This window comes from Plectropomus leopardus, chromosome 23 (assembly GCF_008729295.1).
Source record: "Plectropomus leopardus isolate mb chromosome 23, YSFRI_Pleo_2.0, whole genome shotgun sequence".
In the NCBI taxonomy this organism is placed as follows: domain Eukaryota; kingdom Metazoa; phylum Chordata; class Actinopteri; order Perciformes; family Serranidae; genus Plectropomus; species Plectropomus leopardus.
The window spans coordinates 15,657,004-15,682,773 of NC_056485.1; the positions used below are offsets into that span (position 1 = coordinate 15,657,004).

Below are 25,770 nucleotides of genomic sequence, written 5' to 3' on the forward strand. Positions count from 1 at the left end.
CTAGTTTTTTTGTCTAGAAAAACAATTTCACCTAGAAAATTATGTCTGTGGTTATTCTTTAGAATTAGATTGTGCATTATTTTTTTAATAACAAAAAGAGCCTTGTAAACATACTCATGCATATGTGGATTTTTCTTTTTTTACATTTAGTTTCATATTATTTTTTTCATTTAAGGGCATGTAATGAAAGCTATTTCAGCCTTCTCTTTCTTTCATTTCATGAAAAATTAAACAAAACTCTGACTCATACCAGTCAGGCAGGATAGGCGAGGCTTACACTAAAGGGTGAAGCAGGAAGTTGGGTGTGTTGTTGCCTTTGCAACCAACCGAGATATTCTTTCTGACCCGGTATCATTTGGGAAATCAGATATGTTTGCGAATGTTCAGAGCTGTATACTCTGAAGTATACTCAGCTCATCACATGTTCCTCTATAGCCATTTTAATAAAATAAAACTTGAACGAAGAGGGCCATCTCAAAATAATCTTAAATCTTAATAAACTACAACATGGTCCGCCCCATTCGTCCAGTTTCCGTCACTGTCCCGGTTTAAAGTTGCAGCAAATCCCACACCTCTCAAAAGTTGCTGAGGTGTGCACTTTGCAGTCCAAAGACTAAGCTCAGCATTTTTATAAACACCAGTGTCCTGAGCTGATGAGATGAACGAAGATGTTTTAATGAAAAAAAAAAACACTCAGAGGATTTGCTGATTTATTGTTGAATAATAATAAAACCAAGACTCAAAAGTATCCTTAAAGTTAAGGAAGGCTAGGATAATCTGTCAACATTATCATCATCTTACACACAACAGTCCAAATAATACCAAGGATTTTACTTAAATTACACACAAAGGTAAGATAATACAGAAAGGAATGAAAGCAAATAAAAAGTACTCTATCAACAAGTGTCAAACAATATAAGATGAAAAAGAATACAATGCGTTCTTGGGCTGATAATAAGCCTTCAGCAAAAACTTTTAAGGCAGATATCTTTCATGTACAAAGGCCAGAATAACTGTTGGCATTATATGTTTCTGCAAATCATTAATGTGCATTTATGTTTAGGCACAAGAAAACAGGGATTGTTGTTTGGCCTAAAATATGCTGCTATTTGTTGCAAAAACAAAAAACCGTCAGGTCAGATGCGTCACTAAAAATCACAGAAATACTAGAAATAGAAATCATCTATCATAGAAATACTTGAGTACTGCAAGAAGGCATGTGTGCGTAGCTGCAACATAAAAAGATCACACTATTCAATTAAAAACTGGTCTTACTGGTGCTCCTCTGTCAGTGTCACTCCCTTTGTGTAACACAACAGTGTGCTGATCATCATAGCTTTGCATGGTAAAGTGACTTCCCTGTTACAATGTTATTAATGGCAGCTCTGCAAATATATAATAATACAATTTATAAGATATATGTTTTAACAGTAAAGACATGATATATCATTTAAAAGTCAAGACAGGATATATATCCTGCCCTATAGGTCGCTTAAAATGCTGCCTCAGTGTCTTTTTAATGAACAACTGTTTTTTGTTGTTTGTTGGTCTCATAATGGTCTGCGGCTTGCCTAGGTGTTACGCCATCTACCATCCCCTCGGCCTCACAAAAACAGAGTCAGCTCACACACATGTAATCTGCACAACCTTTTTTTGGAAATTTTTATGTGTATGAAATGCAGAAGTATACCTTATATATGAGTAGCAGAAACATGCAGTGCAAACATGTTCTTTTAGCGACTGGGCTGTGCAACATGCACTGAAGTCTGATGGACAGCACAACATAAAATACATTTCATTTCCAGTTCTCATAGTTATTATACATTTGACTGATTCTGTACATGCAGTAACTTTTGCATTTGACAATAACTTTTTGAGGCATTCCCAGTTATACACAACAACAAATCCTATTACAGATCATGATATCAAAATTATTTAGTCCCAAACCTCTTTACACTTTACAGTCTCAGCTTCTCTACAGTGAGTCAGCTCTGTCAGCTCCATCACTCCCTATAAAACCACGTGTTGCTCCTGCTCTGTTTCCCAGAGTTCACTGCTGCAGACACAACTAACTTCATGTTAATCTGCTGAACTTACCCCTGCAATTATTACTGCAACTGCTAATGATAGCGCTTATTTTATTTTCCCACCGAAGAAAATTCCCAATAATACTGCAGCTGCAATACAGGAACACGCTAGGACCCAATGCCCCAGAACATTGCTCTTAGCCTGAGCAATGATCTCTTCTCTTGGCATGTTTGGATGTGCTTGTGTAATTTTTCCTGTCTCATGTTGTATGTGTCTATCACATTTTTGTAGCATCTCATTGGTGTAGTAGCTCTCTTTGTTTGCCCTAATCATGCCATCTATTCTCTTGAGGAGCTCCTTCACCTGGAACTCGTTGGTCCTGTATTCATCCTGCTGGTTGTTCGTCCAGTGTTTATTGTCAACAACGTGGCACCGATCTCCGCACTTCCTCACCAGATCTCTCAAAGCTTCATTTCGAGCGACCCACTGCTCGATAGTCATTTCCTCAGGGAGCTGGTCACCATGAGTAAAGAGAACTATGGTATATTTTAGAGCTTCTTCAGAGAAATATTGGCTCAGCTTGTCGACGATGTCCTTCTCCTGCTTGGTAAATTTGTTCACTTGAAGCACGATGAGAAAAGCATGAGGCCCGGGAGCGCACTCTACGACACACTTCCCGATCTCTTTCTTTAGTTCCTCCTCAGATTTCTCTGTGTCAAAAAACCCAGGGGTGTCGACCCACATAATGCTTCTTCCATGGACAAATTTTGTATGTGCTTGGCATCTGCTCGTTCCAGAATTGGGTGAATCGTCTACCGTGAACGCAGTCTCTCCAAATACGGTGTTGGCGAGGCTGCTCTTCCCAGCTCCAGTTTTTCCCACAACCACAATTCTTCTGCTTGATGATGCTAGAAGACAAAAATGACTCTGTGTCCGTGAAATGTATCTAATTTGTCTCAGTGAGAAAAATAACTGAAAAAGTAATGAAACTTTGCTGACAATCGGGTTGAAAACTTAACCCTTTGAAACCTGGTGCCACATCTTTGCCTTGTGCTGCTTTCAGACACTTTTCACAAGAAACCTGTGAACCCTGAGCACATTGGTGTGATGTCTTTCAGAAACACTAGAAAAAGGCTATGAGCAGCTTGGTAAGAAATGTCCCACAAAATGCAAGAAATTAGTAGACATTTACTTTTTTAAAAAATATTATTATCATTATTATCATTATTTTATTTTTATTGTTGTTGTTATTACTATTTTATTCTTTTTTTAAAAAAAGTAAATTTTATGTAACCCTTGCAAGGACAAAGCGGTTACGGAAAATGAATGAATTTATTTTCTTGTATTTTCTTGTACTTTTTATTAGGGCCATTTCGAGCCATTTCCATGCTGCTTTTTTCTTTTGATGTTGTTTTTGGGTCATTTCTTCTGTCATTGCTCATTACCTTCCTCCCAAAAATATGGGGAAAAAGCAATGAGCAACAAATATCCCGCAAATTGCAAGAAATTAGAAAATGATTTTTTTTATAGCAAGGGAAAAAACATTCTCAGAACTATATCTACAGTGTAACATAATTATATATGTAAATTATTTTCATATAAATATTAAGATGTTTAATCCCTTTTTTGCACTTCATTTCCTTTATTTGTTCTTTTCATTTAACTTGCCCTTTTTGTTTTTTCTTTTTTGTTTTTTTAGTTTTTTTCTGGTTAATTTTCAAAGTTTAACTTCAGTTATAACACAAGGGCAATTTGTTGATTCTTGACAAAAAATTAAAATTTTATTTCTTTATGTTTGAAGCCTGAAATGTGGTGAAAGGTTGAAAGGTTCAAGGGGGCCGAATACTTTCGCAAGGCACTGTATATATTAAATGTAGTGCAATGGATAAAAAGTACCATTGACTGCTTAGGCAACCCTTTAAACCCTTTTTAAAAGAATACTAATACCAATAGATGTAATCATTATAAAAAATGTAATGTAATTAAACACAGTATTAATGCCATTTACATAATTAAAACATATACACAAACCTATGTAAACACTGAGTTCTCTCGGCACAGAATTACTCAGAATAAGTTACCAGAACTTACCATCCATGCTTTCAAAGAAAAGAAATCAGTTGAATTTGCTTGGGATCTTGAGGATGTTGTAGCTGCGTGTCTTTTCATTTGGCTTTCACTTTGTCCTGTCACCTGTCTGACTTGTTTCTTGTCAGCACGCTAATAGGAGGTGCATATCAAGTAGTGCGCTTCTATTTTTACACAAATGCACAAACGCCGGATTTTCCATAGTTTAACAAGCTTCAGCTCTGTTACATGTCAACAAGTCACAGAAGCATGCAAATTACTCTCGACAGTCACACAGCTATACTGTGACTATCTCTCATCTCTCTGTTATGTTTTCCTCGGTTATGCTTTTTTATTAACCTCCACAGACTGGTCCTTTATAATAAGTCAGGAAATAACAGCCTGCCAGATGGTCAGCTCAACAAGACACTGATGAATTGAAGTGATTTACAGCTTCTAATTTGCTCCTATCACTTATAAAATCTTGAAAATAGGTTGTAGCAGCCTCTTCTATAGTGGCACAATATGTTAACAGTTGACATAAACATAACATGAATGAAAACCTCAGTTAAAGTAGCTGTGGTACCACACAAATGTGGCCAGTAAGCTTAGTCTGTTGAACAATTCAAGTTGAAACAATAAGATGTTATTGTTGGGAAACTCAGGAAATTATGATGAGAAAATGACTTTATTTTGGTTATCAAATAACACAATTTAGAGTGCAACTACTGAAATACAACACTGTATATTTGAATTACATTTCCATGTTAGCAGCAATGGTTGAGTTATTTTTCCTTATCAGGTTGTGTGAAAGCTAACAATGATTGTGAAATTAAACGGCATCTGTTGTATTTGCATCTTGATTGGGGTTTGACTCATTTTATCATTACATTAAACTGCTCTCTAGTGGGCAGGAGATGCAACTGCAGCATTCACAGTGCTGATAAAGAGTGTTTTGGGCCTAACTCAATACACTGAAATGAAAAATAGCAGTTCATATTAAAATTAGAAACAAGCTGAAGTCATAATCCTTTTGAAAAACATTAATACTCAAAGAGTGGATTTAGTCTGGTTTTGGGCTCAACTTTCAGTCAGTCTAACTGTCAGTCTGACAGTAGGTGTCAATGGATAAGGGAGGAAAAAACACTACCAGAGAGGATTTGAGTGCAATCCATCGCTTTATTGTTTTATTTTCATTTCATTTTACATTTGATGCAGACATTTTCATTAAAAGAATAAAATGGAAGATCATCTTCCCCCACATGACAATTCTTCATCAATTTTAATGTATCATTTCATGAAATTGTTCCTCTGTTGTACATCGCTATTCCTATGTCCCTTTCATTATTGCTGTTTCTTTGCATTTTTATCCATTTACTTAAGTGAAAATTCCACTATTGAAATAATAATAACATATACTGTCAGAACACTAAGCCTGTTACAAGCAAGCAATACCCTGAAAACACTGTGCTTTTTTGTGACATGAAAGTTTGTATTAAAAATCTTCAAAAGGCTTGCTGCATTTCAAAAAGCTACACAACTAAAATACTATTTAAGAAAATTGTCTTTTTTTTTTTTTTAATTTCCTTAAGCCCTTGAATACAAATAAAAAAAAATCCCCTCCACAACTTTTTATCATAAAGTAGAAAATATACGCTTACTTACAACAATTAACTTATACCTCTTTTTTATTTTTGTTCTAAGTTACAAATATTAATGACTCTTTAAGTTTAACGTTACAACGCCACCATCGAGCCAAATGATTTCTTTCTTTTTCTTCCCAAAGAAACAGTTTATTTTACAGTCCACAGAAGTTAGGTCATTGTAAATCTGATATCCACTAAACCACCAAAAATTCATTATCGTGTTCCCTAGTAAGAATGCAAAGGAGGCATGAAGAAGGGGCTTTGTCATGGCCCTGTAACACTAATGGTAGCACTAACTGGTTAGCAATAAGAACACCACTGACAAAAACAGTAATACCCCAGTCATTAGTGTTTGGTCCCAGAATGAAAACAGCAGCATTAAGCAGAAGACAACCACCAGCAATATGATTCCACGATGTTGTTGCAGGTCATTTAAAATACCTTGAATATATGAATAAATTTGATAAAGTTTTAATGATACCCATGCTACTGCTCCTACAACTGCTCCTACAACTGCTCCGACAACTGCTACTGCTACTCCTGCTGCTACTGCTGCTGCTGCTGCTGCTGCTGATGCTGCGGCTGCTGCTGCTGCGGCTGCTGCTGCTGATGCTGCGGCTGCTGCTGCTGATGCTGCGGCTGCTGCTGCTGCGGCTGCTGCTGCTGCTGCTGCGGCTGCTGCTGCTGCTGCTGCGGCTGCTGCTGCTATAACTGCTGAAGTTGCTGCCCCAATTCCTGCAGCTATCACCCCCAAAAACCCAAACAGAGCACCGCAAAACTTTTTGAACCAGCCTCCTTGTTCTCCCTTTTTTGCTTTTTTTAGTTCTGTTACCACTACTTCTTCTCCTGCTTTTTTTCCTGGATCTTTGTCTGTTGCTACTTTTGGTTCTTCCTCTGTATCCTGTGGTGGTTCCTCTACGTCATCTTTTGTTTCTGATGATGATTCTTCGTCTGTTTCCATTTCTTCCTTTGTCTCTGTTGTTTCTTCTTCTTCCTTCTCCTCTGCTTCTCCTTCTCCTTCAGTTTTCTGCAAATCTGTCTGGAGGAATGCCTCTGCCAATGATTCTGCTGCAGGGCCTGTTAATTTGATCCACACATGCTTGGAGAGGTTGTTGTTAGCCTTTTTGCTGGTGTGTTGTTGTTGCATATTTACCATTGATATTCTGTTGCCCTCTTTTTCTACTTCTCTCCTCACTGTTTGGAATATCTCATTGGTGTAGCAGCCTCCTTTGTTTTCCATCACTATCTTGTCGGTTGTGTTGAGCAGCTCCGCCACCTGGAACTCGTTGCTCCTGTATTCATCCTGTTGGTTGTTTTCCCAGTTTTTATTATCTACCACATGGCATCGACCGCCGCACTTCTTTACCAGATCGCTGAGACATTTATTCTGAGCAACAAATTGCTCAATTGTCATCCCCTCTTGGAGCTGGTCACCATGAGTGAAGACGACAACAACATACTTTAAAGCTTCCTCAGAGAAATATTGAAGTATTTTGTTAATGACAGCCTGCTTCTGAGTAGTGAATTCTTCTACTTTGAGCACAACAAAAAAAGCATGAGGCCCAGGAGCACACTCTAAGATGCACCTCACTATCTCACGCTTCAGCTCCTCAGGTCTGTCCGTGTCAAAGAAATCAGGAGTGTCAGTCACGGTTATTCTTCGTCCATGGACAGATTTGGACACTGTTTGACACTGACGTGTTCCATGGGTGGAAGTGTGCTTTATCTCGAACACATCCTCTCCAAATATGGTATTTGCAAGGCTGCTTTTCCCAATTTTGGTTTTTCCGAGCAGAAGAATCCTGTAAATTTTGAGCACTAGAAGAGAATAGTAATATAGAATTAATACTGTGCATTTCTTTTGGTTTTCTTACTTTGAAACTTCTTGCATGGAGATTTTTTTTCAATTAAAAATACTTTCTTTTTCCTTTTTTAAGATTCATCAATAATTACTGAGGGACTACTGATAGCATGAACATGTTAGTATGAAGTGGAGATTACTTTGCTCTTGTTTTAGTTTTGTGTGCGTATACTTAACTGAAAAGTTATTGGCCTGATATATTAAGCATCTGGAGTCAAATAGAGAGATGAATGAATTGTTTTACTTTATTGAACCTGAACATATTTTAACTTGAGTAGTGCTGGCAGAAATATCAGTTTGCAAATGATAGATTAAAGGCGTTTCTGCCTCCAATTATTGCAAACTATGGGAGTGGAAATGAGGCTTATGCACAGGAAGTAATTTAGATTTATAAAACAAAGCCATGCATTCTCATAGCCTTATAAATATGAGGGAAAAAATGTATATTTGCATCTCTTGCAAATTGCAACTCTTGTTTTAGTTGTGTGTCTACACAGTTTTATGCATCTGGCTGCAACTCTTTCCATTTTATGCACAACAAGAAAACTATGAGGCCCAGGAGAGCGCTCTGTGGTGCACCTCAGTATTTTAGGTTCTAACTTGCCAGAGAATCCTGGTGTCTCAATCAAAAGATATTTCTTTCCTTAACAGATCTTGACATTGCCTTGAAACAACGCACTTGCAACTCATCTTTTACAAAAATGTCTCTCCAAAGATGTTTTTACCTTTGATATTTTTCCCGGCTTGGGCTGCTCCTGTGATGACAATCCTTGTTAGTGGCACTAGAGGAAAAAAATGTTTGTAATTAGTTCTGAATAGCTCATTTGCTTTTGGCTTCTTCTTCTTTTACACTGTCACTTTAGTTTCATAAGAATTTTTATCTTTCAGTTTATGTTATCACTGAAAATCCCTGCACTATGCAAGTTACACTTGTACTCACGGGGTTGGCCAGGTGGGGCCACTGAAAATCTTGGGGTGGCACAACAAGACTGAAAGCTGTAAAGCTTTTAGGACTTCTTTTATGCTGTTGAAGTATAATGTATAGGCCACTTAAAAGCTATGTCAATATGGAGAGTTAAGGAATGGCATACTGAGGCTTTGATTTCTTATTTTACAATTAATATTACTAATGATCTGATGTGCATACACTAATACTGGTGCAGTTAACATTTTGAGTTCAACAACAAAATGGTTTTAATATGTTATGTATCTTTAAATCTTTAAGCATATGGAAGGGCAGGGGGACCCCAGAACGGAGCCATATAGCCAAATACTAAGAACTACAATAAGCTAAATATAAAAACGGCTAAGAAATGTTTTTCTTGACTAAGTGGTCCTGATATAAAGTCACATAAGTTTGCCTTTTCAAGAAATGTTTTTATAAATGTGACTTCTTACTTTGAAAAGGTCTGCAATAATAAAACAGGATTCCAAGCAATACTAATGCAGAAAACTGACTATGGCTTTATTGGGCCTTTGGTTGTTTCCTGTTGCAGTGTTTTCTATTTCGAGTAGCCTACAGGACATAAACTGATAATGTCTTCTATTCTCATGAGTTCTTTAGAGTTAGCTTGACTACTGCTCCCATCATTGTAATTTTTGCCCTCAAACAATGACCACTTTTTACCTGACACTGTTCCTTCTCGTCCTGTTACTTCTGCATTTCTTTCAGCCTCTTGTCCTGGTGGTGTTGGCATTTTTGCTGCATCTTCTTCTGCTGCTTCTTCTCTTGTTGCTCCCTTGTTCTCCTGCAAAACTACAACAGAAGGCCCAAGGAAAGCTTTTGCCAGTGATTCTGCTGCAGGCCCTGCCAGTTTAATCCACCTGTTCTTGGAGACACTGTTGTTAGTCTTTTCTCTGCTCGCTTCCTTTGGCATGTTTCCTGCTGACTGGCTCCTTTTTGTCTGCACTGTAGAAGACAAATGACAAATAATTAATATTGCAGGTTTTTGTCTGGATTTTCTGGTGTTGCCTGAGACACTGTGCAGAGTGTATTGACTGTCTAAATGACAAGGAGAAAGTTAGAAAAACAAAGGCATTAACTGGATATTTTGATTTTGTGCAGACTTACAGTTAGGGATGCATGATAATATCAGCATGTCATTCATATAAGCAGATATTGGCTTTAAAATTAAATATTGGAATCAGCCAACATGCTGATTTCTGCCAATATCACAAACCAGTATTTTCTTTTTACTGACAAAGTCTACATGTACAAAACATCAACCCTATGTTAAAGTATTTTTCTTATTTTGCACAAAATTACATACATTGAAAATCATTGTGTTGTATGTCTCCATCTGCTGGTGGGCCATTATGATAAGAGTATGTATAATAAGATGTTTATTCCTCTACAGAAGAGACTTTATAATCAGTAACATTAGGCGGCCAAAATTTTTTATACATCTGCATATCGGGGGACAAAAATCCCAAAAATCTAATATCATGCATCCATGCTCCTGTTAAAATCCTGTAAAAATGGCTTTACCCTCAAAGATGAACACTCACAAACATTAGGTTTGTGCATGTTTTGTTTCTGGGGTGATCAATTTCTGCCCCCAACAAACACATATGTCCACTTGTCACCTACAGCAGCTAAAACCAGTTGAAATTCTCAATATAGATTTCTCATCTTAAGACATTCCTGCAGCTGCATCTCTTTAATTTTACTCTAATCAGCTGGTGAGGGGGAAAGAATAATGGGCAGGTGGCCCAAATTAATGCACCATCTAATGTTGCTCTTTGCTACCATCCAGAGGTTGATGTAATACACCCCAGTGCATCACAGCATGGCATTTCTGGGAAATGGTCGGTGTTTTCAGAAATACAAAATATGTGACTTGTGCTCTCAGATAAGAGGCTGTATGCATGGCTACAACAATTCACATACTAATACTGATTTACAAAAACTTTTGTTAATACTGATTTACAACCGATATTTTCAAATGTGTTTATAATTCTAAGGATAATTTAGCCAAAATATGACTTTTCAAAATGCTACACATTAAAGAGTAATGTACAGCGATCAGAATTAAAAAATATTAACTGAAAGAAGTAATCTTAACTCACCGTCCATGTTGCAAGAAGATATATCATATAGAAGAGTAAAAATAATTTGGATCTATCAGACAACAGCCCTGTGTGTCTTTTCTCCTGTGGTCTGACAGTTTTTAATCCGATTTCACTTTCACTTGCTGGTAGAGGGGAGGGGTGTTTTTCTGTCTGGCTAGATTTGTAACAGGGTACAGTGGCTGAAGTTCTCAGGGCACACAAAAACACCACACACTTTATTTTGTAAAACATTTATTTAAGATCTCGTCAATGAACAATGTTATAACCATTTGACCATCTCTGTGATCTGTGTTACCGTTTACAGTATATGTTATAAACCTTGAAAACACTTTTTTAAAACAAATGTTCATATTAAAGAACTATGCCCACTAATTTCTGCTATGTAACATGTCATAGGCTTGCACTTATAATGTTGTATCTGTGGGGAAAACGTGTTGAGTAAAAGAAAGGGTGAATTTGTGAAATAGAAAGGAGCTAATTTATGTACTTGTGTTTGATATTGTCACTCTTAAGCCATGCTTAATGTTTGTTTTAGGTCTGTTTTCAATCTTTACAGCACTTTATAGAAACCCCACAACATTTTAGACGTGAAGAGCAACACTCAACTGCATAAATATAAATACAAAAACATGTTTGAGCCGACACACAACCATAAAATCACCTTAACACTACATTCACCTATACACATCCTGGTGGCCGAGGCTACCATACAAAGTGCTACCCTCTACTTAGTTATGACATCCACGCACTCAAACAGCAATTGGAGGTTTAGTATCTTGCCTAAGGATATTGTGACATGCGGATTGGGATCGAACTGCCGATCTTCTCATCAATGGACAGCCTGCTCTATCTCCGGGGCCATAGTCTTTCGATAATTTCATTTATTTTATCTAACAGAAATTGAGTTCCACTTGCGACATTCTCTGCTGCCGCCCGTGCTGCTTCCTGTCGTGTGGTTGCTCCCTCAGCTGCATCAATTCCCACTAACATTCCTGTCATTGCTCCCAGTCCTGTTGCAGCATATGTCATTGTCATTTGGTTCAATCCAGCTATGTCAGTTATGCCATTACACAATAATACTCCAAAAAAAGCTCCTAACAGTAAACCTGTTCCAATACCTGCACATTTTATCGAAAGCTTCTCAAACACGCTGTCCTTAGCCTGCTCTCTGATTTCTTCCTCTGAAATATTTTCTGGTGACTGTCTAACCTCCTCCTCCTTTTGTTGTATTTTTTTCTCCACATCTTGTAGCATCTCATTGGTGTAGCAGCCTCCTTTGTTTGCCTCAATTATCATGTCTATAGACTCGAGTAGTTTTTTCACCTGGAACCGGTTGCTCCTGTATTCAAACTCTGACCTTTCATCCCAGTACTTATTGTCAATGACGTGACAGCGGCCTCCGCACTTCTCCACCAGGTCTTTTACAAACGGATTTACTTGGACAAAATTCTCAATTGTCTTTCCTTTAGGGAGCTGGTCACCATGAGTGAAGACAAGTGTTGCATATTTTAAAGCTTTGTCAGAAAAGTATTGGTTTATTTTGTTGACTATATCCTTCTCATGAACTGTGAACTTCTCCCATTTAAGCACAATGAGAAAAGCATGAGGCCCAGGAGCGCACTCTGTGATACACCTCAATATCTCAGGCTTCAGCTCCTCCTCAGATATATCTGTATCAAAGAAACCAGGAGTGTCAATCAGGGTGGTGCTTCTTCCATTGACACATCTGGTTTCTGCTTGACATTTTCTTGTTCCAGAGTTGAGACTGTCGTTGATTGCGAACAGTTCCTCTCCAAGTATGGTGTTAATCAGGCTGCTTTTTCCAGCTCCAGTTTTTCCTAAGATGACAATTCTTCTTGTGGTTGACTCTAAAAAACAATAATACCTATCAGTGGCACTTAAAACCTGTTTTCAAGATACACAACCGAAAATTACAATAAAAATCCTCACTGGTCAGAAAGCAGTTAGCATTTATAGCCAGGTGTGTGGGACCAAAATTTGTGATCCGTTTTCCCTCTTGATCCATATTTGCCTAATGCACCTTTGACGTTTTGTGCTTATGGCCTAACTTAAAAGAAAACAAGCTACTTGATGCTAGTCTTGCTAAGCCAACTCATTTTTACCCCGACCCTACAAATATCGTCACTTGGACTTTGTGGACTTTAACATCTACATTTGATGTGTTAGGTTTCCTCCTCAGACGCCTCATCAGTTTGCTCCTGTTAAATGCACCTTCCTTCCCACCCTATAGTAACACTCCTGCTCCTTATATTATGTTGTTGTGCAAACTGGTGCAGCATAAGTTTGAAACTGGTAGCATTGAAAACTGACGCTGTCACCACCCAGTGCACATCATACCACAGCAAAAGGCTCCTTTCTTGGGTTGGTGTCTAATGCTGAAATCAGACCAAGCAGTGGGCTGACCAATATCCTTTTGATTGAAACTGCTACAAATTATTTTTGGAGACTTTTAGCTCACCTTCTCTCACGCCCTCAGTAACAGGAGATGACGAGGGACCTGCCTCTTCTTCACTCTCTGTGTCTGTTTCTGAAACAGAGATGTTACTTAGCTTTGCCAGGTAATCTTGATAGACAATGCTGAATGACATTTTTGCTATGTTAGCTTCCAGTTGATATTCGTTTTCATTCCTAAACAGTTGTGCATACAGAAATGAAATAGTCCGTGTTAACCGTCTTATAATCTACCATATTCACCTTAATTATGTATTAGGCATCCCCCTTTTTATGCCTCCACACTGGTGATAGTTGTATCTGGAGGCTTTGTGTTTTGGGGTTTCCCATCTGTACATCTGTACATCCATTCGTCCAATTCTCTTGGACGCAACAGTGAACTGATTTGGTAATGGTGGTCATAAGTCAGAGGTCAAGGTCACTGTAACCTAGAGCAAACCACGTGTGTAATATGAATCTTGAGATGGTGGATGTGGCTAAAAATTACTCCATTTTTGGACTTTTTATTTTTTTTCTTTACTGTTAGATCTGCTAGTTCTCAATATCAGATGACTGCATAACTTCTGCGGCTTCTCTACCAGCTCACCTTGTTTCACATCCTCAGAAACATTGGCAGGAGATGATGAGGGACCTGCTGTTGGTCCACTCTCTGTAGCTGTCCCTGAAACAGAGGGCCATATGGTTCATGATTCAGCCTTGCCGTTGTTGACTGTTGATACAAGGTATACCACACTGTAGCAATGAGGCTAATTTATGATACTGATTAATCGGCCCTTTTTTACTTTGAATTTGTTCATAACCACTGCTTTGTCAGTTTTGTGCATCAGATGCAGAGAGGCCCCTTTCAAACAGTAAAATACACACCAGGCAGCCCCATTTCTGACGCCACCACCACCACTTTATCAGTGGATGTTGACGTCAGAAACTGACGCACCAAGACCCTCTTTGTGGTGGTATGATACGTACTTGGCGAAGGCTATTTCTGATGCTACTACTAGCTACCACCGTAGTATAGAGAGCAAGAAAGTATATATTGATGGGCAGTGGGTGTCCAGTAAACCAGGACATTTACCCAAGAACCTGTTGTTTGTTTCTCGTGTGAAACCAAAAGTCATTTAAGTTATTTTGATTACAACATAGTGCTTTTAGCATGCTACACTACAATGTAGGAGGGTAACTAGTGCATCATATTCTGATGTTAAAAGCACTTAAAAAGCAGTGTTTTTTGTTAAATTGGGAGAGAGATTAGGTCAGATTAGTTTGTTATACAATGCAAATATGGTCCAAGCTGGATTCTTGAATGTCTGGCTGCCTTCAATCTAAACTGCTGGTATTGGCTAAATCCATTCTTAAAGTGTGCTTGGCTTTATTTTGAAAGAAATAAGTTTTTTTTCTATTTGAAACCCCACTTTCCACCTCTTGGCAAAAGACACGATGACTGCCATGCAGCAGCAGCATAAGCAGTCAGTCATTCATTCATTCAATGGCTTTAGCTGCTGCTTAGTGAGAAAGTCAAGTACAGGAGTGGACTAAACCATTTTGCACTTTCTGTAGGGATTGCAAAGCCTCCACTACTTGTTTTCAAATACAAAGTTCCTTCTCTCAACTGATTTAGTGAGTCAATTTTGATTTAGCTCTTTCACTGATTTCCTAGAAATAAACAAACAATACCAAACATTAATTAGTCCCTGCTTTTCCCACCGCTTTAGTGCTCCTGCTTATGGCTTCATAAACATAATAAAGAAACGAAGAATAGTGTCAAACATAAAAAGAGATTAACGACCAGATTACAAACCAAGAATGTCTTACGTATATAATTTCTTCTAGCAGTACCAATCACTTTTAAATGATGTGAAAAAGAGACGGAATAAAAAGAAAGTTATCTAAGTGTTGCACCTGTGCACTGGGAAAATTATTTAAGACAATGCAATTTTCTTAAAATTCCTGCATTTTGTGACTTAATATGCAGTGTCCAGTCCTGACAGAAATAACAGAGAGAAATTGACTTACCTTCCATGTTAGCAAAAGCTCAGCAACTCTGGAGCAACAACTACTCACAGTGACACGCCTGCAAGAGTGCGTGTGAATATGTTGTCTGTATCGACCAGGTTTTTTTTTTTTCTTTTATATCTTGTCAACACTCTTTAACTTTGACAGGTTCGACAGTAGCTCTACCACATTCCTTAGAGACGTCAAAAACAATTTTCGCCTCCTCCCACTCCACAATGTTGTTCCCTCTCTTTGAATGATACAAAATGACTGACATCTAGTTTTGTTTGCTGTGTTAACTCTACCGTACAAACTGTAAATTTAAACAATAAATATAAACAAATATTCCTGTTTGTCCAAAAATAGATATTTCAGCTGTAAGTGCAGAGGAACGTAATGTAAATAGTCTACCTGCTAAGCAGTTGGGTTGACAAGAGGAGAATTTTAGTCACATGTGACGTGACTTCAGGGCAAAACTTAAGTGTCACATTATTGCACAGAGCTGGTTAGCTGGTAAAATAACTCCAAAATAAAGAGTACTGAAAAGCTTGTTGTTATGAGCGACAGGTTTCTATAAGAACAAGACACAGATCTAATGACATATACGTCTGCACCAATCCAATTTTAGGTGATGACAATCACACTGTTTGCTCATGTTGCTGTTGACGATGAAATGTGATCAAACCACATAGCAGTGCACTTTAAAAAGGTTACCCGAATATGCTACAAAACCTGAATACGAGTATGTTTCATGTGTCCAACACCTCATTTTTCTTCTCTTTTCTTTCCTTACTTACATTTCTTCACAAATAAAAAACAAAAACAAAACACAGCATTCCATCATATATTTATTGGTTTCAAAACTTTATTTTCTTACATTTTGTCAATTTTTCAATACTGATGCTGGTCACCTTAACCTCCTGCATCCCTGTGTCTTTATACAAGGACATTACATTTTAGGTTTGCTGCACCTTGTTCTTCATTTTGTTGAACTTAGACTTGTGGACACTTTTTATGCCATCTTGTGGTAGCAAAAGCACAGCATACTAATCCGTATAAAAAGGAGTTGACAGCCACCTCTGCCAAGTCAGTCTACAACTGATTCCGACAGAAAAAAAAGGAAAAGGTAAAAAAAAACCCAGATTAAATATTATGAATGAAACTTGTTTATTTATGCTTAATAAGATTTATAGTTTGATATGGCATACATATTTGACCAACTTTAGCAATAGTTAATAGTTAATAGTAAGCTACGACACTGTTAATTAGGAAGTACTTAATTGAGGTAATTTGGATTTTAGTGATGTGGTTTTCTAACATTTCACACAGGTGTGACAGACTGTCCCTACAGACAAAAAGGGCATTCTTAGCTTGGAGTTTGGAGTAAGGACAATCCATGGAGTTATAAAACAAACAAATCATAAGGCTTTTACATATTGCATTTTTTACAACTGTTTTCAGGGATTGAAATAATCAATTTTAGACTTTTTTCCACACGTGTCCAAATATGAGGACGTTGTTTTGTTTTTTTTCTTCATAAGAACAATGTAATTTAACGTGATTTTTAAAAATATTGAACAAATCTTCTGTTTTGATAAACAGGCCCATGTATTGCACACATTTTTTTTTTCCAACAAGAACACTGTGTTTTACATCAGTGGACTTTGACAGACGTCTTTTTTTTATTTTTCACATATCTTTGTAAATCCAACATTAAGATCAATCAATTTGTCCAATACTTTGATTTATGACCAAACACCTGCAAAACTAATGACATCTAGGGTTTTAAAGGGGCTGAAAAGTTAGTACATTTCCAGAAACTTTCCACAGGAAGTTAAGCTGGGGAATTTTGAAAATATTAACAAAAAAAAGTGTATTTGCATGAAATCTGTTTGTTTTAGTCAAGATTATGCTAAAATATATTTTCCTCAACTATATTTAAAATTCCTGTGAAGGGCCAACCTTCAATTTCGTAAATTATAGGTTTATTCCCATTTATTCTCATAAATTCCTGTTAATTCAGTTTCTAACTTTGAAAATTCACAGAATTTTGCAGCCCTAATGACATCCGAACAGTCATATCAGCTTTAAACTGTACTTTGTTTTGTGCAGGGTATCTGTTATGAAATTATTTTATTACCCGAATGAATCATTCAGAAACGGAATAGTTTATGAAATTAAAACTTTATTTACACAAGTAAAATGAATACATAGGTTTCAGTTAATTCCTTGTTCATATTTGTCTTGGTGATATATTGTATTCCTCTAAAAAAAAAAAAACCCACATATCCCAATTCATGTGTTACAAACATGATACTGTACATACATTAATGATATTTTCTGTTTAACCTTTGCAACAGGAAACAGTGAGCAGTGCTTTAAGGGCAGGGAGAAGTACACAGGTTTGCTTAAAATAAAATAAAATACAATAAACAGCAGGTAAATTTTTGCTGTGAAAGGTTACAAATGTTTTCTCTTTGTTTTTAAAAGTTTACACCACATGTACAGGCCAACACATCAAAACAACATTCTGTTATTTTAAAACCCGAATAAGAAACTAGAATTTAAAGCTCAAGCAAAAAGTACAACCCTTTTAATTACTGCATATGAATAAACAAATCAACTCAGAGGTTATAGTTTAGAAAGATTTTTTACAGGGAGATATGACTTTTGGAAGTAAATGATCTCCTCCTTCTTTAACCCTTTGACACCCGGAGTGAAGTCACTTTTCTTGTTCTGCTGTCAGACAGCTTTCACAAGTATTTAAACCTTAAAATCCTAAGCAAATTTCTTTTGAGCAACTTGGTAAAAAGTGTACCACAAATTGTGAGAAATCTATAGATTTAGAAAATTATTTTTTAAAAAGCTAAGGGAGAATGTTTTGGGATTTTATTTATTTATTTATTTATTTTTTTTAAATCCTGGGAAATACCATAAATAGAGCTAATAATTCAGATCAGTTCATACTCCAGCTCATAATTCCATATTTAAAATGATGTAGAATTATCATTTTTAATTCCTTTTTCCAGGCAATTTCCTATATTTATTGATTTATTTATTTAAAGTAATTTCCAAGTTAATATGTGTTACTTTTTACCACTACTGTTGCTAATTTTTTGGTCGCTTCTCCTTTTGTTACTCATTGCCTTCTTTCCATGTTTTTGAAAGAAATCAAGCCAATTTGCTCACATTTTAAAATCAGAACAGTTGTTTTTGCGTTTTCATAATCAGAAGTTGTGGATGGTCCCAATAAAACTGTTCTATTCCTTATTGTTTTTTCGTGACCCCTCTTGAGTTATAGTGCATTCTAAGTTTTTTTGCTCCTTTTTAACTTTGGCTGTGATAGTCCCCCCAAATCATCAGGTTCTCTTTTACAGACAGCCCCTGCTGCCACTGCGACTGCTTTGCATGGTGTGTTTGCTCCCTCAGTGGCATGACATCCTAATAAACCTCCTGCCGCCATTCCTCCTTTTCCTCCGACTGCTGCTCCTGCAGCTGCTGTGATGTTAAAACCCAAGAAAGCTCCCAACAGTGCTGCTGTTGCAGTACCTGCCAGTTTGATCGAAATCTTCTTGGATACCCTTCCCTTAGCCTGCTCCCTGATCTCTTCCTCTGACATATTTCCTGGTGACTGTCTAATGCGCTCCTCTTGTTGTATTTCTTTCTCCACTGCTTGTAGCACCTCATTGGTGTAGCATCTTCCTTGATTTGCCAGCATTGTCTTGTCTATAGTCTTGAGTAACTTCTCCACCTGGACGTGGTTGTTCCTGTAATTATCCTGGTTGTTCCTCCAGTATTTGTTATCAATGACGTGGCAGCGGCCTCCGCACTTATTCACAAGATTGGTGGCCAACTGATTCTTGTAGACAAAATCCGCAATGGTCTGTCCTTTATCGAGTTGGTCACCATGAGTGAAGACAAGGGTTGCATATTTTAGAGCTTCTTCAGAAAAGTATTGGTGTATTTTGTCAATTACAGCCCGCTCGTGCTTTGTGAATCTCTCCACTCCAAGCACAATGAAAAAAGCATGAGGCCCAGGGGCGCACTCTGTGATACACCTCACTATCTCATGCCTCAGCTCCTCCTCGGGTTGATTTGTATCAAAGAAACCAGGAGTGTCGATCAAAGTAATGCTTCTTCCATTGACAGATCTGGTTTCTGCTTGACACTCTCTTGTTCCAGAGTTGAGACTGTGGTCGATCTTGAACAGTTCTTCACCGAATATGGTGTTAGCCAGGCTGCTTTTCCCAGCTCCAGTTTTTCCCAAGATGACAATTCTCCTGTTTGAAACTGAAAGAAAGTAATGTCAATCACTTATATCTTACATTTGTCTTTGTATTTTTAAGAAGATACACATGAACCTACTTACAATTAAAATTGTTGAAGAGCAGTTAGTTAGTACTGAGCATAGTAAAATTATATTAAAAAAAATGTTAATAAATGAAAAGGGCCAACGAGCAGATTAATAACCAAGAAAAATTTCAGTATCCAATTTTTCTAACCAAGGCCATAATTCTTAGCAACATTTATATTTTAGGCCCATGTAGGTAGTAAATGAGATGGAAAAATGGGCCCTTTAAAAGTTCAATGTTACACATTGATATTTTGATGCACGACAATGCCTCTACAAGCTTCAGTATCGTATTTTTGTCAAAATTTAGGGGTTAAATTTCAAATTTTGAAATCCAAGACTTTGTTTATTTAGAATTAAACACAAAAGCCCGTAGGCTATATTATGTTTGATATTAATAGTAAGTTATTAAAAGGAAATAAAGTCATAGTATCATACATCATAAAAATATAGTATGCCATAGAAATATCAAAGTCATCGAACTGTGTCCTTTGAAAATTACTTTGTATTATATCTCATGAAAATGTTATTTAAAAAATTATATGTCATAATTCAAAAAAAATCATAGCAAGTTTACTTTTCATCTCCCGTCATAAATCATATGCTGGATCCCCTAAATGGCACTTGGTCATCAAAACTTGATCCTTGATCTAAGATTTTTGTTTCTAAATGCTGTTTTTGGTCAGTGGCCAGTTTAGCTAATTTTCTAAAATTTCTTCAGAGGGGATCCTTCCCCCCCAGAGCCATAATTCTAGAAGTACTGATCACTGATCAAACAAAGGAAGAAAATATAACACCTGCGCACGATAAACAACAAAACAACTCATGTTTAAATTTCAGTGAGCAGTTTTGTGTTTAAAAAAAAAGTTGAACAACCAAATACTAAGAATATCTTATGTATCCATTTTTTTTTGACAGTACCAATCACTTTTCAACAACCTGAAAATGTTATCAAAGTGTAGCATCCGTGCGGTGGAAAAAATTAAGATTCAAATCAAAACAGCTATATTTCAGTGTGCAATGTTCAGTTCTCACAGAAATAACTAAAATAAATTGGCTTACCGTCCATGTTGTCAAAAATAAAGAACCTTTGGAGTGACAATAATACACAGTAAGACGGCTGCCAGAGTGTGTGTGAATGTGTTTCCTGTATCTGCAAGGATCTTTTTTTTGTGCCTTGACAACCCTCATTAACCTTGAAGCTTTCGGCAGTAGCTCTGCAACATTCCTCGTGCTCAGGTGTCTTAGGAATGTGGTTGAGCCTGTGGAGCCGGTGGATGAGGCACCTGTGAGGCACCTGTACAGATTTCTAACCACAACATGACTTTTGACAGACGATTACGTCACCTTTTACAATATAACTTGAGTAAAAGTCTTAAAGTATCTGACATTTGTTGTGTTTTAGTATTAATTCTATAATATTAAATGTACTTAAACATTGAAATTACAAGTACAGGTAAATGCTGTACTATAAACATATTTTCTTCAGCAGCTTGTTGCTATGATTGATGGGTTCGTGGGCAGGGCTTTAGTGGACAGTGGTGATGTCATTTATGTTTGCACCAATCAGATTTAAGTTGATGGCATTGTTTGTTCATGTTGCTGTTGTCAATCGGATGTGGTCAAACCACACTGCAGTGACAGCAGCAGATATCCTGACTGTTTCTAATGCTAACAGGCTGCTGCTATTGCAGTGACTTCTTTTTCATTTCAGAAAGTCTGAATAAATCCACCTCTCTTTGCTAAACCAAGCAACATAATTGATTATAATAATAATTAATAACATTTTCCAGATAACACTTACTTTAACAATAAGGGGTTGGTTTATATGTACTTGAAGGGTAAACTGTCTGGATAATTTAGATATGACTTTAAATATCTCATTTTTTGTTTCAACTTTAATAAAACTCTTTACCATCCATGCAGTAGTTGTATAATACATCAAAAATGAGCAACATAAGAAAGCAGTATAATATTAAACTGTGTCAATGTCAAAACTACATTTCAACAGTAGAAATCATTATGGCAATTTTACAAAAAATTAAGGATCTTTTTCAGAAAATGTACCAGGTTTACCGTTATTGTTTTATCAGAGACTTGGCTCGGTGAAGAGAAGGGAACTGATGCTGAACTCTCGGGGTACCACCAACTAAAATCACATAGATAGAAGGAACAAAAAGGGAGGAGCTGAATAGTGACCTCAAATGTAAAGTGGTTGAGGGTTTGTCAATAACAATTAAAACTATCATGGAAGGTGTTAACTGTAAATGTGAATGTGGAGAAATCTAAGAATAAAATAAAAAGATGTGTATATAGAGCACCAGCATGCTGTATTAAAACATTTAATGATAAGATGGCAGATATATATATATATAAGATGAATGACAAAAAGTCATTGTCTGTGGAGAATTTAATTTAAATCTGTTTAAAAGTGAACACAGAAAGAATAGAAATTTAATTGACACAATGTACAGTATCTTATTTTACACGATACTGAAACCAACTTAACAAGTGACAGTGCTACATTAATAGATAACATTTTGAATGTGAAATTGAGACTAGTTGTAAATGGATTGTTTATTAAAGGTTTGTGACCACCTTCTTCTTTTTGCAGTCTTGCAGAACTTTTTAAAAGCATAAATTGTACAGATATTCAAATAGATCTATAATGATTCAACACAAAACACTAGAAGCCATAGGGGCTTTTAAGAAGGACTCAAGGAAGCAAAGCTGCAACAAGCCCTGTTTAAATTATCATCCAAACAAAGGTTAAGATGAAATGCTGTCTACATTTACACCTTTTATTATTGATCGTCTTATTTGAACTCAAAGGAAGAGAAAATATGAAGACAAGACTGCTTAGACTGCTAGTTGACTAGAAACTGCCTATAAAAAGAAAAACATACTATTTTGGCAGAACTTACAATATATTACAAACGAAGCAGAAAATAAATACCAAACAGATAAAAATAAATTTACAAGTATGATAAGTCGCTGTAAGGGGGATTTTTACAATAGACTATTTGAAAAGCATGAAGGTAATGCACAAGGTACTTTGAAAGTGCTTCACAAAACAATTAGAAAGGACACAGGAGAATCAGATTATCCAAATTACTTTATTAAACATAAGCAAGCAAGCATAACCAAAACAAAAGAGATTACCAACGAATTTAAGGATTTACTTTGGCTATAATTTAGTAAACTATTTTGTGAACCCAATAATGAAGGAGAAGAGATGAGGACAATATTGACAAACATTCAAACACCATTTTTGTAAGATAATAGCAAATAAGGAGCTAACTGGTGCATAAAATATAAAACAGTGAATGTACTAATATTGACATGTCAGCAGTAAAATAATATTATAGAGTATAGTAAAACCACTTATATCTCAAACCAGTCATTTTCAAACAGGTATATTTCCCAGCAAATAGCAACAGCAATGGGGATTCCTAAATACGAAAATGGAAAGAGGCACAATTTTTCAAACAAAAAAAAAACACATACTTTTTTTCAGAAGACTTAATCATTTAATTAAGAAATACAACTTATTTAGCGACGTCAGTCTAATTTCAGATCTAACTGATCCACTGCAGTTGCACTTATGGAATTGATAGAAACAAAAATAATAGTACTAATACAGCAATAAAAAATAAGTAATATACTGCGGGGGTATTCACGTATTTTAAAAAAAAGCATTTGACTCTTTTGATCATATATTATTAACAATGGAACTTAAACAGGATTATTGTTTATCAGGGACAACCTGAAAAAGAGATATCGACATGTGCAAATAATCAATGATAAATTTTACTTACTGAGGGTCACGTGATCTTCGACAAGGTGAAGTGTCGGGTCCAAAGTTGTTTATATTGTACACTGATGATACTTGCAGACTTTCCAAAATAATAAGGATTGTTTTGTTTACAGATGATACAAATTTACACCAGTAAAGCCATAGCGATTAGGGCACCCAAAGGGCCAGCAGCGGCCCTGGGTTTGATATTAATGAAATTTAAATAAAACCAAATTCTTAATATTTGGATGCAGAGAAATCATCAATTCAGTACAATTTATTTAAGATAATTTTGTATTAGATAGATTTTATGAAAATACATTTTCGGGTAGTTCCAGTAGAAGGAAAATTATGCTAGAAACAAAAAAAAAATGGATAAAAAGAAGAAAAAAAGAAAAATATAAATCAAACCATTGTTTCTTTCATTTTCTTAAATTTAAACTGACCATTACAAATAATATAAAAAGGGAAGGGGCAATAATCTAATAGAGCTGGAAAAATGACACAAATAAACTAAACTAAGAAACGCAGCAAGAACGAGACTGCTCACTTTGCACTCTTGCTCTCTTGAGCTCCTCTTGCATTGCCTCCTCCATTGCTTGTAGCACGTCATTGGTGTAGCATCTTCCTTGGTTTGCCAGCACTGTCTTGTCTATAGTCTTGAGTAACTCCTCCACCTGGAAGTGGTTGTTCCTGTATTCATCCTGTTGGTTGTTCCTCCAGTATCTATTATCAACGACGTGGCAGCGGCCTCCGCACTTCTCCGCAAGATTGGTCACAAACTCATTCTTGTAGACAAAATCCTCAATTGTCTGTCCTTCAGGGAGCTGATCACCATGAGTGAAGACAATGGTTGCATATTTAAAAGCTTCTTCGGAAAAATATTTTTGTATTTTGGCAATGACAGCCTGCTCGTGCTCTGTGAATCTCTCCACTTTGAGCACAATGAGAAAAGCATGAGGTCCAGGGGCGCACTCTATGATACACCTCAATATCTCAGACTTCAGCTCTCTCTCAGATCTATCAGTATCGAAGAAACCAGGAGTGTCGACCAATTTGATGCTTCTTCCATAGACATATCTGACGCCTGACTGACATCTCGCTGTTCCAGAATTGGAAGAGCTGTGTGTTGTAAAGAGATCTTCTCCAACTATGGTGTTAGCCAGGCTGCTTTTCCCAGCTCCAGTTTTTCCCAATATGATTATCCTCCTGTTTGACACTGAGAGAGAATAATGTCTATCAATAATAACTTGACAAGATTCACATATGCTCAATCACAACTAAAAAAGTACCCTCAGTGTGCAGCTTTCTGCAATTCCAGCAGATGTGCCACAGCATTTTTTAAAAGAAGCTAATAAAAATGCATGCTTCATCTATTTTTGATGAAGTCATGATGCGTTTCACAGAGTAGGCTGAATTTCTAAGGGAACTGTATTTTAAATATCATATAAGTATAAAGATGAACATGTTTTCAAAGAGTTCAACACAACCATACATTTTTGATCCATGCCATTATAATCAGACTTTCAGACGTTATTAGTTTTATAGTCTACACCACAACAAAGTAGGAAATCGAACAATAAACACATTAGAATAGACAAAGAAAAGTAGTCGTTTAACTGCATAGCCTGCGTACTTAGTCAGAGAAACACAAAGATCAAGAAATAAAAGACCAAATCAATAACATCTTCAAGTCTAGGAAACTGGGCAAGCATAATGCTCTGCCAAAATGCATCCTGCAACAGACAGCAAGGCTTGTTGTTTTTAGCTGAGACAGTTACTGGAAAACTTGACTCCTCCTCTGTGTGATTAAGAAGAGTGAGGAGTCAGCAGTCAATAACTTATAAAACACTTACTAAAACAGGTTTTTCATTCATTATGAAACACAGCAACATCAAGAAATTCTTGATACTAGGCTTATTGCTCCATTAATTTGCAAGATCAGCTGCAGACAGATAAATCCACACATAACCAAACACATTATCGCCTTTGACCACCATTAGATGGAGATTAAAAAGAAATCCTCATTGGTCAGAAATCTCAATGAAAATGAACATATAATAAATGAATGAATGAATGAATGAATGAATGAGTATAGTTATTAAAACAGAGGCCCACAACCATAAAGAACATCTTGTATCTACTCTCTTCCAACAGTACCAATCACATCAAACACATCTAAGTGTTGGCTCACACCATAATAGCTGTTACTCAGATTTCGTCATTCTGTATCATAATGTGCAGTACTAAGTCCTGATACAAATTACTGGGGGAAAAAACAAAAACAACTTACTGTCCATGTTGTCAACAGCAAAGTAACTTTGGAGTGACTATTAGTCAGAGTGACAAGACTGCCAGAGTGTGTGTGAATATGCTGTGTCTACTAGGTTTGTTTTTTTTTAAATCCTGACTCTGCCACATTCCTCAGAGACGTCACAAGCAATTTTGGCCTCCTCCCAGTCCAAGATGTGGTTTTCTTTCCAGTTTT

General features: G+C 36.6%; 4 protein-coding genes across 4 annotated transcripts; all 4 read right to left on the bottom strand.

Annotated features, from left to right (window-relative positions):
• Positions 1–2,133: 2,133 nt before the first annotated feature.
• On the bottom strand, positions 2,134–4,208 carry LOC121962446 (GTPase IMAP family member 7-like). Its single transcript, XM_042512702.1, has 2 exons — positions 4,120–4,208; positions 2,134–2,936 (listed from the first exon to the last, which is right to left on the bottom strand). Exons 1-2 carry the CDS (start codon positions 4,124–4,126, stop codon positions 2,134–2,136), a joined length of 810 nt encoding a protein of 269 aa, XP_042368636.1. The 5' UTR covers positions 4,127–4,208.
• A 451-nt stretch (positions 4,209–4,659) lies between these two features.
• On the bottom strand, positions 4,660–10,755 carry LOC121962447 (GTPase IMAP family member 4-like). Its single transcript, XM_042512703.1, has 5 exons — positions 10,672–10,755; positions 9,230–9,511; positions 8,328–8,384; positions 6,425–7,559; positions 4,660–4,708 (listed from the first exon to the last, which is right to left on the bottom strand). The coding sequence occupies exons 1-5, from the start codon at positions 10,676–10,678 to the stop codon at positions 4,660–4,662; spliced, it is 1,530 nt and encodes a 509-aa protein (XP_042368637.1). The 5' UTR covers positions 10,679–10,755.
• Positions 10,756–10,966: 211 nt separating this feature from the next.
• LOC121962448 lies at positions 10,967–25,657 on the bottom strand. The gene is made up of 8 exons (XM_042512704.1): positions 25,576–25,657; positions 23,810–24,501; positions 21,584–21,635; positions 18,685–19,425; positions 15,157–15,174; positions 13,733–13,807; positions 13,154–13,222; positions 10,967–12,542 (listed from the first exon to the last, which is right to left on the bottom strand). The coding sequence occupies exons 1-8, from the start codon at positions 25,580–25,582 to the stop codon at positions 11,521–11,523; spliced, it is 2,676 nt and encodes an 891-aa protein (XP_042368638.1). The 5' UTR covers positions 25,583–25,657; the 3' UTR covers positions 10,967–11,520.
• LOC121961949 (GTPase IMAP family member 7-like) lies at positions 18,024–20,634 on the bottom strand. Its single transcript, XM_042512080.1, has 2 exons — positions 20,549–20,634; positions 18,024–19,425 (listed from the first exon to the last, which is right to left on the bottom strand). Exons 1-2 carry the CDS (start codon positions 20,553–20,555, stop codon positions 18,443–18,445), a joined length of 990 nt encoding a protein of 329 aa, XP_042368014.1. The 5' UTR covers positions 20,556–20,634; the 3' UTR covers positions 18,024–18,442.
• Positions 25,658–25,770: the final 113 nt, after the last annotated feature.

What these genes read in the sequence shown, in the direction of transcription:
- LOC121962448 (XM_042512704.1), bottom strand. An exon ending in AGCAGTCTCGTTCTTGCTGC is followed by an intron (nt 21,636 to 23,809) that starts GTTTCTTAGTTT and finishes ATGTGATTTTAG; the next exon opens with TTGGTGGTACCCCGAGAGTT. An exon ending in CCTTCTCTTCACCGAGCCAA is followed by an intron (nt 19,426 to 21,583) that starts GTCTCTGATAAA and finishes ACTTTCTTTCAG; the next exon opens with TTTCAAACAGGAGAATTGTC.
- LOC121962447 (XM_042512703.1), bottom strand. An exon ending in ACGAGAAGGAACAGTGTCAG is followed by an intron (nt 8,385 to 9,229) that starts GTAAAAAGTGGT and finishes TTTTTCCTCTAG; the next exon opens with TGCCACTAACAAGGATTGTC. An exon ending in GCAGCAGCCGCAGCAGCAGC is followed by an intron (nt 4,709 to 6,424) that starts AGCAGCAGCCGC and finishes ATTGTTCAACAG; the next exon opens with ACTAAGCTTACTGGCCACAT.